Below are 15,164 nucleotides of genomic sequence, written 5' to 3' on the forward strand. Positions count from 1 at the left end.
TAGTTGTGAGTACAGTGATATTAGCTAGTGGCAGAGAACAGGAAGTTCAATAGAAGGGGGAGACATGGTTTTTGTTTTCTAATGTTTTCTTCTTACATGTCATTTCCTTTTTTGTAACATCTCAAATCAGGTTCAGAACATAAAAACAGAAAGCAGTCTGATTGTGATATGTTTAAATATCATTAAAAAAACCCAACTTTACTCAAGAAAAAAAAGTACCCCGTGTGGTTCAAGCAATCCAGGACGATTCCCCAATGCCCTAGAATGCTCTACTAGAACACAGCTGTGTCTTACTCCAGCAGGGTACAGTTCTATCAAACTGACCCTTAAGCACACATATTCAAGAGGATAGCTTCTAACCATTAATGCCAATTCTACTCCAGCAATCTGAACATGCAAGCACAAACACACTTCTAACCTACTCCTTTTAAAACACTTGAGAATTCATTTTTGATCTTGTCATAATAGTGGCTTTGTGTGATAAGAAAATTCCAGCTGCTACAACTTATTTATTTATTTTTTTACACCAAGCTGTATTTCTATGAAACAATAAATAAACAAATAAATGCAACATCACAAAACATGCACAGTAACAATCTTTTTTACTAATCACGCTTCACCTATGCTTTTTATACATCTACAAGATTTTATCACACTTAATCATGTGTTCTTTTTTATGATGTACTACACTTTATCTATGGCAAACTTAAAATAGAGGACAACTGAACAACCAGTATTCCAGTTTAATTGAGGCTAAACTGGCTCCAAAGTGTATTTGTTACTGTATTTCCATTCCAACTAGCAATTTTTAATGACAGCTGCTGAAAGTGCATTGCTTGTCTACATATTATACCTGTAGAAAATGTTGCTCATAAAATAAGAAAGGTATTTCACTAACCACATTTCCAGTGGTGATCACAGCTGCTAAGTGGAGTCGACGGATTTAAAAGGAGGGAGCATACTTCATATAATCTTCACATCCCCCTCCCCCTCCTCAACCGAATTTTACAAGCCCATCTCTTGGGAAATAGGTGGGGTTGTTACTAAGAGCCCGATTTGACCACCCCCACCACAAATCTTGAAATAAAAAATCAAACAAATTATACACGTTGTCTCAAAACAGTATCTTTAGTTATTTTCCATTTGTGCTTAGTTGCAACCACTTCATGGAACTCAGCACTACCCTATCTGACGGTTAAACGCAACACTCCATTCAACAGAAACACACAACTGGATACGTTGTGTTGTTATCCATTCATGTTTTTCAGGAGAAAAAAAATGCGCAACAGTCTGTGCCGTCTGTACACTATTGTACAGTAGCGCTCTGGTTTCAAACTTTTTGGTCCAAGGCAAAAAATAAATAAAATAAAATAAAATAAAAACTTAAAAAAAAAAAATGAAAATAGCGTATGTGGTTTTCTAGGTAACAATTACACTCGAAAAAAACATGTAAACCGTGCATTTTCCAAGCCATTACGGCTCTGATAAAACACTGCAAAATGCATGTAAAGCAAAACAGCTGCACTTACCTTTGTATTGTCATAAATTTAAACGGCTTGTTGTTTTACGCTACCAACTACCAGTTTACGTTGAAAAGGAACAACATGTAGTAGACACAGTCGTGTTGTTTACAAAGTTACTGCCAGCTGTGCGATTGGCCCGGCCCCTGCAAGGTAGTGGCAACGCCCCGAACTTGAGACTTTCGTGAACTTCCAACACACTACGCTAACGAACATATACGCTAGGTGGAGACTCAAAGCTACTGAATCAATTCAAAACCACTATGAAAAAAAAGTTCAGCAAATTTTCACGGTCGCGGAGAAATATATATGGTATTACTGGGCTACATACAATATATGTAATTCTAGATTGTAAATAAACTTTAGTCTCTTGTTTTTTTGGCACAGGTAATTGTGGACTTGAATGCTTCGTTACAAATCTAGCTCCCCATAAAAGAAGAAAAAGAATTGATAGCTACGTTTCAGCTTTCGCCCTCTTCAGATAATGGCAGAAATAGCCAGGTGGATTGATGTTATTTACGTTTGAAAGTTTGGAGGTTGCACAGTGACTGGCTCAGGTGGGTGTTCTAAGAACACTGTTACATTTACAGAGGTGGAATATAGAGACGTCAAACTATGTCAGTTAATGGTACAACACCAATAATACCGTTCACATTATTGCAGCTATGTGATTCGCATTGCTCTCGGAGCTGGAGGTACAGCAACATCCTTTCTGTAGGTTTCAGTAGGAGGAGAATCAAATCTTTGCACTTATTGGCCTATTTCTTGTGACGTATGAATGCGGAAACAGAAAATAACAGTAGGTTTAGAAGTGGAGAAATGTAAACTTGTTATGGGATCAAAATTTCTCCAAATTTAGTGCAGCCTTACCAGTTAATTGCAGTACAGTACCAGGAACTCGTCATTGAAGTGTAGCGACGCACAGAACACTGCATATGAATATAAGGTAAATCATGGTTTCACGCACTTGTTATTGATATTGTCAATAGTAACAGCTGTTGCAAAATAGCCTACACCATACAGTTTCATAATAGTTTTTAAAATAGTTTTTTAAACCCAGTATTAGGCACTCAGTAACGTTGTGTTTATTTCAAGATAAACTTTCTGGTGTAGGTTACAAAGTACCACATGCCAATCTGATATGCGACAGTTGCATTAAATAAATCACAGCAGTCTTGATCCAGCTGTACTGTACCAGATAATCTCACGTAATTTGAGATAATAAAGGGGTAAACATCGTTGTTCCTGTCCAACCATGTTTGTACATCAGATTTTTGTTTAAAATCTCAACAGCAGCTTTCTCGTGATTTGGGACTAAAATGGTTTATAATATAAATTTCTAATAAGCATATAGAATTGTTGTGAACCCGTAGGTTCAAATGTAAATGGCTAACGTTACTTTCATGAACTGTTTCAAAATGTTTGACCAACAGTAGGGAACACAATTATTAACCCAGTCAGTCAGTTTTGATCACATTATCTAAAATCTAATCATAACTCCTAAATACGATGGTCCCTCAATCAATTAAAATCTGAATCTGCTGTAAACCTAAACTAGACAATTTCTGTTTTATATCAGACCATGTCAGAATGGCAGGGTTTGAAGAGGTTGAACATATGGAGGTTGCTATGGACACCTCAGATACACCATGGTGTTGGTTTTATTTGGCTGAGTGTGGACTGTGGCATATGTTTGAGGTAAGTGTATTATACATAAAGTTGACTTTGCATCTCATTTTAACGTTAGATATTGCATATAATATATTATAATATTATATATATATATATATATATATATATATATATATATATATATATATATATATATATATATATATATATATATATATATGTATATATATATATATATATATATATAGATAGATAGATAGATAGATAGATAGATAGATAGATGCAACTTTGAGATGACAATTAACTTATTTTTTAATCTTTAAAGCTGGGTTCAAACTGCCAATGTTCAGTGAGCAGTGAAGAAATTGAAAGGAGTTACAGAATGAATGAACGAGGCATGTCATTCACTACTGCTAAATATAACTACATGTTAGACTTTTCAGGTATTTCTGCTTTGTTTTGTTATTTTTATTTATTTAAGGATAAAGAAGGAAAATAACACTTACCATTTTTTTAGGTTAGGCTGGGTGTTAAAACACATACAAACTCCAAAACCTTTTTAGAAAAATGTAAGAGATATTTAATGAATAACAAACTATACTGTATAATGCATATAATTAGTCTTTATATAAAGAGTTAAAGTTGTGTTACATGGAGCCAAAGTTTCATATACAGTAACAGTGAAACCTGAATTTACAGGTAACTAAAGGGGCTGAACATTTGAAATTATGTTTAAAAGATTAATCTGTAATCTGCACAAATTCATCTGCTAGCAATAAAGCACTTGCTGTAGTTAAGGGTGATATAGTACAATGTAACAGCCCCAGAGCAATATTACATACAACATATTCAAGCTTTTATGCCAATCACATATATCAGTTAATCATTTTTTTTAAGGAAAGCCCTTCAAACATGATTCACAAATAATGTTATAAGGTAAAAGTAGACATTTTTGCTACCTATAAATTACACAACATAAAACAAAGATTCCCTTGTTTGTTGTCGGACAGAACATGATCAACACAAGTAAAACCACTGATATTTTATATTTGTCTTAAATTTCAATGCAGAAGTTCATTGCTATTGGTACTCAATAGTGTGGCTGAAGGCTAAAGATGGAAAGGCTGCTTTTCTGATTGTGAAATTAACACATTATGTAACAGACTCCATTTAATATCTGCCTACAAAATCTTTTCAAAATAATCACTCTGATTTAAGATCTGCACACCCTTAATAGGCAATGTCATAAATCCAAATCTGAATTTGTTCCAATTTGCCTTAAAAAAAAAAAAAAAAAAAAATAGAGAAACAACAAATGCCTATCATAACTGATTTACTGTATGGGAGCACCTGTGTATTATAGTTCTGTATGTCTGGACTCTTTTTAAAAAATATTTTGCCTTTTTTTTTCATCTAAGAGATGAAACAAATCAACATGTCAACTGGAAAACAGCGTCCGATCAAACGTGCTCTTTTCAGGTAGGTACAGTAGCTTCAAGGGACCTGATTCCACAGCCACATTATTGTCTCCTGACTATGTGCTGTTGTATTTAACAATTGCTGTCAGTTAGCAAAGGAAAATTAAATTGATCATGCCAGTACTACTTGCATTGGGTTAGGTATTACAAAACATGGATATAATGAAATCACGTGACCTTGCCGCAGGGATCGCTGCTTGCTTCATTTATAATTGAACAACTTACACTCTTTATATTATTTTGTGATAATACAGTTGTGATGAAAGTTAGGGATTACAAATTTATATCCCTCTATCTATATAGATATCTGTATATATTAGAGGTCAGCATGGTTAGCAAATCTGGAACCCGGTACTTGCCGTGGAAAATACACAGGTAACCGGTTCTTTTTCAGGTAATGAAAATAAAAATAAAAACCTGAAAAGTCTTCATTAGATAAATATTCACCCCCTTTGCTGTGAGACTCCTAAATAAGCTCAGGTGCAACAAATTTTCTTCTGAATTCACACACTAAGTTAAATGGAGTCCATCTGTGTGCAATAAAAATGGTTCACATGATTTTAGATTAAATACACCTGTCTCTGTAAGGTCCCATAGTTGGGTAGTGCATTCAAAGCAAAGATACTACCATGAAGACCAAGGAGCTTTCAAAACAACTCTGGGATAAAGTTATGGAAAGGCACAGATCAGGGGAGGGGTAAAAAAATATTTCAAAGGCATTGAATATCCCTTGGAGCAGTCAAGTCGATCATTAAGACGTGGAAGGTATACGGCACCACCCAGAATCTGCTTAGAGCAGGCTGTCCTCCCAAACTGAGCAGCCAGGTAAAAAGGGCATTGGTCAGAGAAAGACCTACAGCGTTCCATGGCTGAGATAAGAGAAACTGTCCATGTGTCAACAATAACTGAGGTACTCCACAGATCTGGCCTGTATGGAAGAGTGGCAAGAAGGAAGCCAGTTCTGAAAAAAGTCCATGTAAAATCACGCTTGGAATTTGCAAAAAGGCATGTGGGAGACTCTGAAAAGATGTGGCAAAAGAGTCTGTGGTCCGATGAAACAAAAATTGAACTATTTGGCCTAAATGCAAAGCGTTATGTCTGGTGCAAACCCAAAACAGCACATCACCCAGGTAACACTAGCCCTACTGTGAAGTATGGTGGTGGCAGCATCATGCTATGGGGATGCTTTTCATCGGCAGGGACTGAGAAGCTTGTCAGGGTAGAGGGAGCTAACTACAAGCAAATCCTTGAGGAAAACCTGCTTCAGTCTGCAAAAGACCTAAGACTGGGATGGAGATTCACCTTTCAGCAGGACAATGACCCCAGGCACAGCCAAAGTGACACTGGAGTGGCTTAAAAACAAAAAAGTCAATGTCCTAGAGTGGCCCAGTCAAAGCCTGGACTTGAATCCGATTGAGAATCTTTGGCAAGAATTGAAGATTGCTGTCCACCAACGATCCCCGTCCAACTTGATAGAGCTTGAACAAGTTGGCCAAGAAGAATGGGCAAATATTGCACGATCCAAATGTGCAAACCTGGTAGAGACTTACCCCAAAAGACAGCTGTAATTGCTATCAAAGGTGGTTCTACCAAGTATTAACCCTGGGGGGTGAGTACTTATCTAACCAAGACATTTCATTTGTATTATTATTATTTTTCATTAACTGTTGTTTCACAATAAAAATTCCCTTACGTCTTCAAAGTGTTGAGTAGGTTTTGTAAATCAAAGGAAAACTCCCATTTAAATGCATCAAGATTTCAGGTTGCAACACAACAAACTGTGAAAACGGGGATTTTGTATTTGATTTATTGTTTGGCTGGACGAGCGAGATGCTGTCTGCCATGTTATTGTTTTGTATAAATATATTTTAAAAACCTTGTGAGTATACGTGACTGATCAGCTACTGATTATTTAACTAGCTGACAGTCACGCACCCTTATTAAACTCATGCGGACTATGGCCGAGGGGTAATAAGGTAATTACTAGCTAGTTAATCCCTCGGTCACCACTATAAGAACCAGTAGCTTGGGCTGAACGGAGAGGTGGGTCTGAATCAACGTCAACAGAAAACAATTGTTATATTTAGAATATTCTTGTTTAGTGTTTCGTGTTCTGTTTTGTTTTGGGCCTAGTGCCCTTTTTGTTAGGAGTTTTGTTTATCATTTAATAAACTCTGAACACCGTTGCATCTCAGTTTTGCCCCGCCATTTCCTGGAGTTGAGTCTGTGTTTCTGGTCTGACGTTACCCCTGCAGCCATCCTGTTCACCAAGCCACACGGTTATTATTAGTGGATCACAGAGTTGTCATTGACATAAACCAACAGGGTGTTATGTTTTTTTTCTTTTCGATTTAGTTGTTAAGATGAATAGTCGTAGCAGTTATTATTATTGAGGTGTACTTGCCGCTCTCTGTGTTATTGTTTTCTGTAAAACATTGATATCCTGTCAGTTAAGAAAAGGCTTAATGCAAAGGCTTGTACAACTGTATTGTCATATTTTCTTACATTTTCTTTAAATTCTCAAATTAATAAATTAAAACACGGTTAGCCAAAAGAGACCCGCGTAGCGCTGGATAATTTAAAACCCTGACCTCTAATATATTTCTCAAGTTGTTTGAAAGAAGTGAAAACAAAGTATTGACATCTTTAATATTTGTTTACTTTCATCTTCTGAGGTTTTCACCTATTTTTACCGTTGGTGTCATCAGGTGTGGGTAGATGACTTAGTTTTAGTGTGGGAAATCTGCACTATTTCTGTACACAGTTGCATTGTCTCTTTATAGTGTTAGCCATTCCATTGTGGTGTACTCTGGAAGTACTATTTTTTTCACATATTCCTACTAGACTTTCATTCGAGACACCTAGTTCCCTGTGTATGCTTTAAGTTGCATACGTTTGGATACATTTTTTTCCCTTTGTTTTAACATACAGGTTGATCAGCGAGGATCAAGCCAATCCTGTTCCTCCGTATTGGGAGAAGGTTAATACAGAGGAACCTTATCAGGTAAGATAATAGGGCCAGTGTTATTGTATCGAACTTGTGGTATAGTAACGAGAGAGTAGTAAGTGATTTTCAAACCAATTGTGTTCATTAAATCAATCCGTTAATACTCTGAAATTGAGTCAATGAGGTCGTTGATGAACGCATTTCTCGTTAAAAAGCTTAATTGTCACAGATCATGTGCATCACTTCCTGTCTCAACGACTAAATAAGGGAAACTCATTAAGCAAATTGCATGTTAACGAGATGAAGAAAAATGAATGGAAGCATAATTCACTGTTATGGAAACTATTAGCGTACAGTGAGACGGCTCTCCCATCAGCGAGCAGCAGCCAAATGGAAATAAAAAATAATGGGAATATCTATTTTGTGTATAATTTGAAAGCTTCATTTAAATTGTGTATTTTGTAAAGTAGAATGGAGATTTATTTAGAACACTTCACATATACAATGCTGATTTACGATTATCTTTTGTCTGGGTAAAAATAGGATGGCACGGGTTTAAAAAAATACTTTCTTAATTTATGTTTTGGATGGGGCTGAGAAAGGGTGTAAGCCATCTATGTATATTGGTTAGAATTTATCCATGTATATTGCTAGATAATAGCGACCACTCTCTTCTAAACATAGTACAACATCACTGGTTATATAATATGTGCATACAAACAAAGTGCACACTGTACATAAAGTGTAGGGGGAGTCTGACAGCATAGCTAATACGTTTAGGCAAAATCAATGATCACGATCACATGAGGTATTCCATTGGTTTGTGTACAATCATGTCCATGGTGATATATTTTGCCCTGACAACTCCATTCTGCACTTTTTAACTATTCGATGAAATGTTTACAGAATACTTGATAACTACTATTAGGACCATGCTGCATGATTTGTTTATTATTAATAGCGTTCTAATTAAATTATACCAAATCATGTTTTTATTTACAACGAAGGGAACACATAATACATATTTGTGCTGACTTTATAAGCATTTGAGAGACACAATATATGTTCCCTTCATTGTAAATAAAAATGAAATTTGGTATAATTTAGTGATAACTGTATTCAAAATAAATTAATCTTGATTATAGCAGCAGTTTTATTATGTAAATATTTTGTGTACTAGTTAAAAAGCACAATGTGGGGCTGTCAGGTCTTGTTTTCAGAAAATGTCGGCACGGACATTACATACAAACCAATGGAATACCCTGTGTGTGTGTGTGTGTGTGTGTGTGTGTGTGTATTTATTAGAGAGAGAGAGAGAGCATATGCATGTCTCCAGTCATTTGTGCTTTTCACAATCATGTTGCCTTAATTTCTATCCAAAATTGTAGCTATTTATTAGTACTGCCATAGCCTTATCTTTTCGCTTATTGATTCGCCCCATTGCCACTGTACTTTATGCATCCATGCATCCCTTCCTGCGATTTCATCGGGCAGTATGTTCTGGGCTCAAGGTTACAAATTGTTAAAACAAGTGAATAAATCTCATTCATAACCACAGGTATAAAAGAGTCTAATTTCGGAATCCACGTTAGCATGATTATTTAATAACGAGATGGGCATAACGATCATTTGAAAATGCCAAAATCAATGCTACATAACGATTTGTTGATTAACACTGGAGTTATCATTTACAATCTTTTGAAAATCCAGACCTAGGCCTCTAGGAAAAAAAAACAAAAACTTTTAAAAACTGTAGTCTTGAGAATTATGTAGTTTTTGAGATTTCTTATAAAAAAAGTCACTCTCTCTTGATTCCTTTATGGTGTCATAATGTTTCTGATACATTTTGGTAATCTGATGGTGATCATAATGTATGTATGTTCAGTATGTCACACATTTTGACAATTTGGTTTGGTCACACTAATGGGATTTAGGCTTTTGTTCTAAATTATTTGAATAACCTTTTAAAAATCAACATAGTAAGCAGACCCCCAGGACTTGGATTAATGTGAGAATGAACTTACAATAATTGTGTTCAGGGAGCCTTTGGTATTTTCTTATAAAGGACCTTACAGAAAAAAAGTTATTAGAAAAATATATTGCACATGTTGTGCATGTAGAGCACTGCTAGAAGCTCAATAGTTATTTTGGGATGCACCTGCTAAACTGAAATCAGCCATCGTTTCGCTCTGTGTATCTCTGTGTAGATACACTCTGTAAATCTCTGTGTAGTCTAATGTAACTGTACAGTTGCCTGTTGGGACTGTTAATGTAATGTACTATATCCTAAATGAGTGAACAACCAGTCAATCAACCTTGATTTTAGATAGCACCTTTCATAGTGGACCACCACCACAAAGCGCTTTAGAAGATAGATTTCTTCTTTAAAATAAATATTTGTATATTCCAGGCTGCATCTTGGTGTGTTTAGGCATTATGTTAAGCTGAACAAATCATTGATTTATTAACCGTAATAGGTACATTGGAATTGTTTGCATTTAATGCTCATAAAGGTAATCTCTTTCAGTTAATCCATTTGCAGGAAGATACCAATGAATACAAGGAAGTGGCTAGATTTTTTAAAAACACAATGCACGTCTGCATTACAGCAATCAAGAGAATTCAAAACTTAGACTTATGGGAATTCTTCTGCAGGTAAGCTTTAATTAGCAGATGATGCATCGAAGGTACAAGGATGTAACAGTCAAGTTTTTTTTTTTTTTTTTAATCATTACAAAAGAAATGATTTATTTCAGTTAAATTCTCGTCAAGCATGAACGCTGAACCAGCTTGCTTATTACAAATCAATCAAAATTTGCCATACAGTTGTAAAATGCAGCACATATGTCCAGTGGAAAATCTGCTACTGTTCAAAATACATGATCCAGTGCCTAGACCATACAGCAAGTGGAAACTGAACCAACTGCATTGATTGCTTTGAAGGAATACATTTCAGGTTATGTTAGCCATGTTGTTATGTAGCCAGTGTTGTTACAGGGGAATTTACAGTATTTATATTATCAGAACTATTGTTTATTTATTTGAAAAAAAAGCAACTACATGAAAATAAACATTCTCTTGGATATTTTTAAAGGAAAAAGGCCCAGCTGAAAAGGCGAAACCAAGGTGCAGAAATTGAAGAAAAAATGGTGTTTCATGGCACCAGTCATGAGAACATAGAAGCAATTTGCACAAATAACTTTGACTGTAGATTAAACGGCAGCCACGGAACAGTGTTTGGAAAAGGTGGGTTTTTAATCGTCTTCTAATTGTACTGTAGAAGAATACTTTGCAGCCAATGAAGTGGGGCCTCGTGGCTCACCTCAACAGGACCTCAATAGGATTTGGAGCATGACGGCTGACAGCCATTCAGAATAGCTAGGGCTAGTAGACGATCCTATTATTTAACTGCTTTATATGTAAAGTAAATTGGAATTTGCACTAAATGTCACTGGCACATAACAAACACTAATCACCTTCTCTACTATATGTGTTAAACAATTTGGACTGCAAAGCCTCTATGCCTTATTGAGGACCTTAACATAACTGTTTGAAATTATTAATCTTGTGATCTTGACATAACAGTGTAAACCCCCTTTCACGTTGGCACAGCTACCTGGGTCCCACTCCGGGTTCTGGCTACCCGGGTCCCGCGTAGTGAGAAACCGTTTACCTGGGTCGTACCTAGGTCGCAGCAACCCGCCTCAGGATGTGAGTCAACATGCTTTGACCCAGATCAAGCAAGAGAGATTGTAAAATTGCACTTCCGCGAGGAACATTTCTGTTTATTCTGTTTAGCCATATTTTTGTTGATTGAGACACACCGTGGGCTGGATTGCAGCAGGGATGAAGATACATTTGCTCTAATCAACATTTGGACTGATGGGTAAATCCCGAGAAGTTTGTAAGGAAGTGTCTGTAGCACGCTGCTTCTGGGGCATTGATATCCGCAGCATGTATTTTCTGTTGTCACCCAGGTCAACCCTGCCTCTTTAAAAGCAGTGTGAAATTGTGTACCTGACCTGCATGACACCGGGTCCCAACCCAGGTAGAGCAGGCCAGTGTGAAAAGGGCTTAAGAATGTTATGACTGTCTTTTCTTGATGTTGCACTGTTAGATGTTAGAAGATATCCATAACGCAAATGTTCTAAATTATGCAATTTCTTCTTATAAAAAGAATAGACCCACTGTACTTGTTCATTTTTTTTAGGAGCCTACTTTGCAAGAGATGCAGCGTATGCCGCAAAGTTCTGCAAAACAAGTGAAAACCATGGAACAATCCTGAAAAAACATGATGTTGTACCTAATGTGTTTCAAGCTCAACCTCACTTTAAGTCATTGTTCCTCGTTCGGGTACTTGTGGGCAGTTACACACTTGGAAAGACCCATTATTGCAGACCACCCTCGAAAGACATGAGTTATGTGAACTTCTACGACAGCTGTGTGGATGATGTTAACAATCCAAAGATTTTTGTGATCTTTGATAACAACCAGATATATCCAGAATACTTGATAGAGTTTACCTAATTGCACAGAGTACTGTATGTTGTTATTCATAGACTTGAATTTACTGGAACGTTTAAAACAGTTTTCCCAACACTGGAAAACTTTTTTTGAAGGAAAGCAGACTCTCCAATAGACACAATTTGAATTTTACTGAAGTTTAATTTTCTAAAGGCATATATGGAATTATTTCCCTAAATTAAATGTTTAATATTATGGTTTTGTTTTGTGCCTTTGGAATATTTCATTGAAGCAGCAAATTATTTATTGATTAGTTATTCATATTATTTATTTGTACTTTGCAATTTTTTTTCACTAATTTACTGTGTGTTCAAGCAAGGAATTCATTGGAATAATATTCAAACTTGGGTAAGTGTGTCGTCTTCCACCTTAAGTTTGACTTTAAAGTGAATCAGTACCAGTAAATCACAGAATATAAGGATATGGAATCAAAATGAAATTTGATGGTAAAGAGATTTTTCTTGTCATATAATCCTCACCCAGTTATACCACTACTTCTATAGGGATGCCAATTACAGAATGGTTATATACTGCGATAAACCCAATGTCATACGCCTGTCTTGTTTTTATACATATATTTTAAACCACCAAAAATTGTGAAAATGTGTTGAAAATAGAAAACATTATTATTTTTAAAAATCAAAACCCACCGGGTTTTGCTTCTATCTCAGTCAGAAATTGTACTGTTGACAGGAGCTGGCACAAATCACATCCTGTGACAACAAAATTGACTTTTTAAAGGTATGTTAAAAACACTGCCCATTTGCTGTAAATGACTGCTTGCGTGTAACTCCCCTAATATAAAGAACCCCCAGCAAGGTTTTGGGTGCTTATCTATGCGGCAGGCGGATTATTTCCTTGGCTACTTAACCGGCTCTAGAAATATAAGCTTATATATACTGAACCTTGTCTTGTAATATAAAAAACTGTTACTCTGTACTGTACATTTCAATGACAGCTTAGAAATTTTAGATCTGTTATGTGACATACATGTCACAACCTCAAAGCCACACTTGCTGTATACATTTAAGTGTGACATTTACTGTGTTTTTGCAATTGTCGAATCTGTATGCCTGCTTACATTAGTGTTTCTACACTATGCAATAGCAGAAGAAGAGAATGCACACAATAGTCACTGCAGCTACTGTGGTCATTAATTAATTAGTCATATAGCAAACACTTTTATCCTAGGCTAGACTGCTGCAGTCACTTCCAATAGGACCTAGTTTTTACATCTCACCCAAAGGACTGTTTCAGTGGCTGAGCCAGGATTTGAACTGGGAACCTCCTAGTCCAAGCCTTTTTTTCTTAATCACTGGACCAACAAGCCTACCTAGTTGCTATTGTAAATACTGAGAAGCCATTTTTACCATTACAGTTAATTATTATTTACCATTTATTATTTGCAATTTATTATTCTTATTTGAACCATTAATTGTAGCAGATGAAATGGAGCTGGAAATGTGCATGTGATGGCTATAGGTCATGGTGAACTATTTTTTCAAGTTACTGATGGCTCAAGCTTTTTAATTACAAATGTCACTGACACACTTGTTTATGCATTGAAAAGCTTTTTGAAAAATCTAGTGTTGCTTGTCCAGCTGGCACCGGGTCAACAGTTGTTCAGAAGAACCAGAAATCAAACCAAAGCCATGCTGCAATGAGACGACTTCCACCTGACCACTGCTTGACTCATGAGTGTGAGGCAATCTAACAAGCATTGTACCCTGCAGACACAAGGAGGCGATGTTACACAAAACGAGCATAAAGACCTTTATTAGGTTGCTAAAGAACCAACATTGCTAAGAACAGCAAAGTGCATTGAACAGTACAAACTATTGATCTGCCTTTTTATAGTATATACCACTCCGCCCCACTTCCTTAGCCTCACTACTGTACATTATGTACAGTACATTTAAATCTTGTAATCCTAATTCCAGTGTGAATTGCTAAATATTACTGGATAGAGACTTTTTTTGTTTGGGGGTTCACTTTGTGAACTTGGCTTTAGTGCATTCTCTTTGCTGTAGCTTAATCCTTTAATCACTAATAACAACTGAACACTACAAAAAGGTGCCTGGGACCTGCAGTTCAGGTGTCAAATTACTTTAGAAATAGTTTTTTGGTTATATTTTGAGTTTACAGTCAAATACATTTGAAAGACATATTTCTACATATTTGGGATTACAAATTACAACATATACTGTAATATATATATATATATATATATATATATATATATATATATATATATATATATATATCATCATATAAGAGTGTCACTCAGTCAGATATCTTCAGATTTTTTGGGGTCAGGGTCATACTTTTTAAAAAATAACATGCGCACAAAATACTGCAAGTTATGCATCATGATTATACATGATTGGAACTCTAAATTCTTGTTAGCTGCACACACAAACCAAAGAGAAAACACCATCACTGAATTTAAATATAGAACAATGTGTGTACATTCAATGTGTTTGTGAATATTGTGTGTATCTCAATATGTCAATTAAAAAAATACCAAGGAATAATCAGGCCAGTCATTGATATACAGTACTCTATCTTAAAATAATTGTGTCTTGTTTAGCTAGGCCTTTTTTATTTATGCAAGTGCTGTATCCAATATATTCTGTAGTAATACCTTGGTATCTCTGTCTCCTTTTCATGTTGGTTTCTGCAATAGTGACTGCTCAACATGTTACCACACACCAACATTAAAAAAAAAGAAAATGGTCTCATTCAATCCCAGTGATAAATGCATGCAATTAATGTAAACATGCCTACATTTGTTTAGCTTCTTTAACTAGAAGAAAAGGAAAAGGTACAAGAAGATGTGATGTTGGAGTGCTAAGGCCTTGCACAATTCCAATTACTGGAATCGTCATGGTAATATCCTCAGTTTTCTGTCCCTCTGTGGTTTCTCCCCTGTCCTTGTGACACAACTGCTTGGTTTCAGTAACCACAATCCTTGTTTTATCAGAATCTTTTTTAAACAAGCATGATCAAAATCTGCTTTTAGGTACCGTTGTCTTGTATTATTAGGCAGGTAGGGAATTCTGA

At 35.8% G+C, this 15,164-nt stretch overlaps 1 protein-coding gene and 1 long non-coding RNA gene across 3 annotated transcripts in view; one reads left to right on the plus strand and one right to left on the minus strand.

Moving 5' to 3' along the window:
* Positions 1-1,656, minus strand: part of LOC121318078 — a 145,075-nt gene extending 143,419 nt beyond the window's left edge. The window contains exon 1 of the long non-coding RNA XR_005950576.1: positions 1,530-1,656. This is a non-coding gene — a long non-coding RNA (uncharacterized LOC121318078). The remainder of the gene's footprint in view (positions 1-1,529) is intronic.
* Positions 1,657-2,307: 651 nt separating this feature from the next.
* Positions 2,308-14,246, plus strand: LOC121318080 (protein mono-ADP-ribosyltransferase PARP11-like). Of its 2 annotated transcripts, none has more exons than XM_041254339.1 (8): positions 2,308-2,466; positions 3,100-3,218; positions 3,478-3,595; positions 4,571-4,631; positions 7,562-7,634; positions 10,105-10,232; positions 10,672-10,823; positions 11,788-14,246. In XM_041254339.1, exons 2-8 carry the CDS (start codon positions 3,111-3,113, stop codon positions 12,102-12,104), a joined length of 957 nt encoding a protein of 318 aa, XP_041110273.1. In that variant the 5' UTR covers positions 2,308-2,466; positions 3,100-3,110; the 3' UTR covers positions 12,105-14,246. The 2 variants fall into 2 exon arrangements, with proteins under 2 accessions (XP_041110273.1, XP_041110274.1); XM_041254340.1 differs by having other exon boundaries at positions 11,190-11,873.
* Positions 14,247-15,164: the final 918 nt, after the last annotated feature.

This window comes from Polyodon spathula, chromosome 7 (assembly GCF_017654505.1).
Source record: "Polyodon spathula isolate WHYD16114869_AA chromosome 7, ASM1765450v1, whole genome shotgun sequence".
Taxonomy (NCBI): Eukaryota; Metazoa; Chordata; class Actinopteri; order Acipenseriformes; family Polyodontidae; genus Polyodon; species Polyodon spathula.

What these genes read in the sequence shown, in the direction of transcription:
- LOC121318080 (XM_041254339.1), top strand. Translation starts at nt 3,111, where the DNA reads ATGGCAGGGTTTGAAGAGGTTGAACATATGGAGGTTGCTATGGACACC. An exon ending in CTACATGTTAGACTTTTCAG is followed by an intron (nt 3,596 to 4,570) that starts GTATTTCTGCTT and finishes TTTTCATCTAAG; the next exon opens with AGATGAAACAAATCAACATG. An exon ending in TTATGGGAATTCTTCTGCAG is followed by an intron (nt 10,233 to 10,671) that starts GTAAGCTTTAAT and finishes ATATTTTTAAAG; the next exon opens with GAAAAAGGCCCAGCTGAAAA.